This window comes from Orycteropus afer, unplaced genomic scaffold, assembly GCF_000298275.1.
Source record: "Orycteropus afer afer isolate SDZICR_OR568_19922 unplaced genomic scaffold, OryAfe1.0 scaffold00048, whole genome shotgun sequence".
In the NCBI taxonomy this organism is placed as follows: Eukaryota; Metazoa; Chordata; class Mammalia; order Tubulidentata; family Orycteropodidae; genus Orycteropus; species Orycteropus afer.
Window position 1 is genome coordinate 911,936 of NW_006921635.1, and position 3,836 is coordinate 915,771.

The 3,836-nt window shown below is 52.2% G+C and overlaps 1 protein-coding gene across 1 annotated transcript in view; it reads left to right on the forward strand.

Annotated features, from left to right (window-relative positions):
- Nucleotides 1–214: 214 nt before the first annotated feature.
- The window catches only part of SCARB1 (scavenger receptor class B member 1), a 73,050-nt gene continuing 69,428 nt past the window's right edge, over nt 215–3,836 (forward strand). Inside the window, exon 1 of the mRNA XM_007938110.2 lies at nt 215–340. Within this exon, the coding sequence (XP_007936301.1) occupies nt 215–340 (126 nt within the window). The remainder of the gene's footprint in view (nt 341–3,836) is intronic.

The following is a 3,836-nucleotide window of genomic DNA, read 5'->3' on the forward strand; positions in this document are numbered from 1 at the left end:
CCCGGCCCCGCACTCGCTGCTGCCGGAATCCTGGAGCCCTAGCGGCTCCGGGGCGGTGCGGCTGCTCGGCCCGGGCTACTTAAAGCCGCTGGCCCCCTGCCGGACCGCTTCTCCGTGCACCGCTGTCGGAGCGCGCCCGGAGTCCCCGCCTCCGGCACCTCTGTCGCCCCTGTTCCCGCAGCCGCGGAGCCGGGCGGGCGCCCCGCGCGCAGACATGGGCAGCCGCACCAGGGCGCGCCGGGCGGCCGTGGCGCTGGGCGTCACTGGGCTGCTGTGCGCGATGCTGGGCGCCGTCATGATCGTGGTGGTGCCTTCGTTCATCCAGCAGCAGGTCCTCAAGGTGGGTGAGGCGCCCGGGAGGGAGCGCCCTGGGCCCAGGACCAACACTCCGGCGGCGGGGACGCCCCGGGGGAGCAGCTCCTACCGCCCCGGCACCCTCGCGGGCTGGGGCTGGGGGCCACAGGGACGACGTCCAGGGCCTTTGCTGGGGACCCGAGCTGGGGAGGCCTGAGGGAGAGACCACCCGGGGCCTGTGCCCGTCTACACTCAGCTGAGGGGTCTGGGCCCAGGACCGGCCAGCAGTCCACTCTGCCCGCTGGGGCTGGCCCAGGAGCCCAGGCGTGAGCTTGCCCGGTAGCGGACCTGGTAAAATGAGCGCCGCAATTTGCCTGCTTCCTGTGCGCCGCTAGAGGGCGGGAACCTTCCATTCATGGGTGAGACTCTTGCACCCAGGTGGGCGCGAGCACAGGGAGCTATACACCAGTCACCGTAGAACGTCCCCCACGGCCCGGAATCTCCCCGCAGAAACCTCTCTCGGGCAGAACCGGGCTCTGTCCACATCCCCGCCCCCAAAGCCCTTCAGTGATGCACATTGGAATTGAAAACCGCTTTCCTCCTCGGATTCTCTCCAAGCAGGCTCATGCCCTGGCTGCCAGCAGGGCCCAGGGAATGCGTGCAGCCCAAGGTCTCTCCTCTGAGCCTAACTTTGCACTCCACCGGCCTTTCAGTCAGGGAGACTAAGGCTGTCAGCTGGCCTTCAGACCTGCAGACTCTGTCCCGGTGACTGGGTGGCCTGCCAGAATGAGACTGGAGTTACTTAAGGACAAGGAGATTACAAACAAAATCCCTGCAGCTGAAAGCTTTTCAGAGCCTTGAACCCAGCCAGCCAGCACCAGCAGGGTCCTGGAGGGGAAACAGAGGCTCAAGACCTTATCATGACAGCCACACGGGAGCTAGAGTGGAGACCTGGACGTTGTCCCAGTAGCTGGCTTCTCTTTTCCCCTGACTTCCTCATTGGGCTGAGTTTTATAAGAATAGAGATTGTCCACATTTCATGACTGTGTTCCTGAGCCCAGCACAGGGGCTGGCACAGGTGGGGATTGGGGAATGAATGAGTGAGTGAATGAGTGAAGGATGCTTCTAGTTAGTTAGCCCTGGCCCCCACTTCCTGGCACCTGGCTGGCTGGCTTTAAAGACAGGCAACGTTTGGCTTCTCTCAAGGTCCCTGGGGAAGCAGTTGTCTGAGTCACCTTGGTACATGGTGTCTTCCTTGGACTGCTGGTTTTGCAAATCCTGCCCCGTTTAGCCCTGAAATGTGTTTGTCAGAAGGCCTTGGGCTGATCGATCCATGGTCATGCTGCCCTTCTCTTGGTCGTTTTCTGTTTTTGCTTCTGGTGGTGGCTGCAGAAACGTGTGCGGGAAGCCCACAGAGCCACATAACAGGTCTTCCTCAGCCATGGAAGTGGCGGATGTTTCTCTGTTAGCATTTCAAAGTCAGCTGTGACAGCCTGATCTCATGACAGTTGGTGAACTCCCACCAGCTGAGTGGTCTCTGTGGTGCTGGGACCACTGTGCGCTTGGCAATCACGCCACTCACCCCACCCCGGAGTCTGTCTCTGGGACTGTCCTTCAGGGGTATAAGCATGGCCCACCATGACCCTGTCCAGAAAGCTGCTTGCCTCTCGCTTTGGGAATATGGGGGTGAATGGGATTTATAGTGGATGAAACATCTTGTCGGCTCAGTAATTCTTAGGCTTATTTAGGGGAGTTTTGTTTCTAAGGCTGTTGATCAGGATGAGGATATCAGGGTGGTGGAAGTGGTGTGTGTGTGTGTGTGTGTGTGTGTGCGTGCACACGCCACCTACTCTTCCATTCCTCTTCCACTTCCCAAGAGGAAAGCCACGTTGTCCTTGGCTGTCCCAGAGCTGGGGTCTCTGGGTGTGAAGTTGGGCAAGAGCTTCCTAACACCTTTGGTTCATACCCTGGAGGTGGCTGGCTTGGGGGCCAAGTGGTGTGAGGGTGCCAAGACAGCCCACCCCAAGCCAGCTCTGGCTTGGGTAACCCAGGCTGGAACTGCCGCCAAGAGCCTTCCCGTGAAAGAAGAAAGCCTGTGTTCAGGGCGTGGAGCCGGGTGGGACGCTGGGTGGGAAGGGATGCCTGCCTGTGTTTTCTTTGGCTGCACGTGCCCATGGACAACTTGAATGGGCGAGCTTGTACTTTTATTTGTTTATTTATTTTAATTAAAAATATTTATTAAAAATTATAAAAGACACAAATACTAGCTGTTAAAAATTCAAATAGAGAATAAAAAGAGAACGTTTTCTCGTTTTATTGCCCTCCTCAGTAGTTATCACCACCATCAGTATGGGTTGTTCTAGAGTTATCTAAATGTATTGTGAGCACATGCATATAGGCATTAATATATTTTGCTACACAGGTTGCATTATTTAAAAAAAAAAAAAAAAACATTGCCATCGAGTCAGACCCGACTCATAACAACCCCTCCTTGGGTTTCTGAGGCAGTATCACCATGGAAGTAGATTGCCCCATCTTCCTTCCGAGGGGTGGTATTTATTTAGCTGTTTACATACGGACTGATGTTTTTTTCTGCCACAAACAGCAGTAGGTGAATGTCCCGATGCATGTCTCTCTGTGCACATGTGTGAGTGCTTCCATAGGAAAGGTTTCTAGAGCTGGAATTTCTAGATCAAAAGACATTCTCAGCTTTCTTGAGAGATAAATCATGTTATTCACCGATTTAAATTGTGTAACTCAGTGTTTCTTAGTATACTCACAGAGTTGTGCCACCACCACCACAATCAATTTTAGAACATTTTCATCACCACAAAAAGAAACTCCGACCCTTTAGCTGTCACTTTGGGCCTTCCAATCCCCAAGCCCCAAGCCCTAGGCAACCACTAATCTACTTTCTATTTCTGTAGATTTCCTTATTTTCAGTTTGAATTTGAACGTTGTTGTTGTGAGTTGCTGTTGAGTTGGCTCCAGCTCATGGCAGCCTTACATAGAACACAATGAACACTTGTTCGGTCCTGAGTCATCTTCACAATTGATATGTTTCAGTCCGTCGTTGCAGCTACTGTGTTGATCCATCTCACTGAGGGTTTCATTCTTTTTTCATTGACCCTCTACTTTATCAAACATCATGTCCTTTTCTAGCAATTGTTTTTCCCGATGATGTGTCCAAAATAAGTAAGATGAAGTCTGGCCATCCTTGCTTCTAAGGAGCATTCTGGTTGTAGTTCTTCTAAGACTGATTTGTTTGTTCATGTTTTGCAAGATCATGTTTTGCATATGGAAACCGAATAACACTCTCCTTGAAAATGACTGGGTAATAGAAGAAATACAAAATGAAATAAAAAAAAAAAATTCCTTGAATCAAACGAGAATGAAAACACAACATACCAAAATCTTTGGCATATAGCAGAAGCAGTGATCAGAGGCCAATATCTAGCAATAAATGTACACATCAAAAAAGAAGAAAGAGCCCAATCAACACCTTAACCCAACATCTCCAACAATTAGAAAAAGGGCAGCAA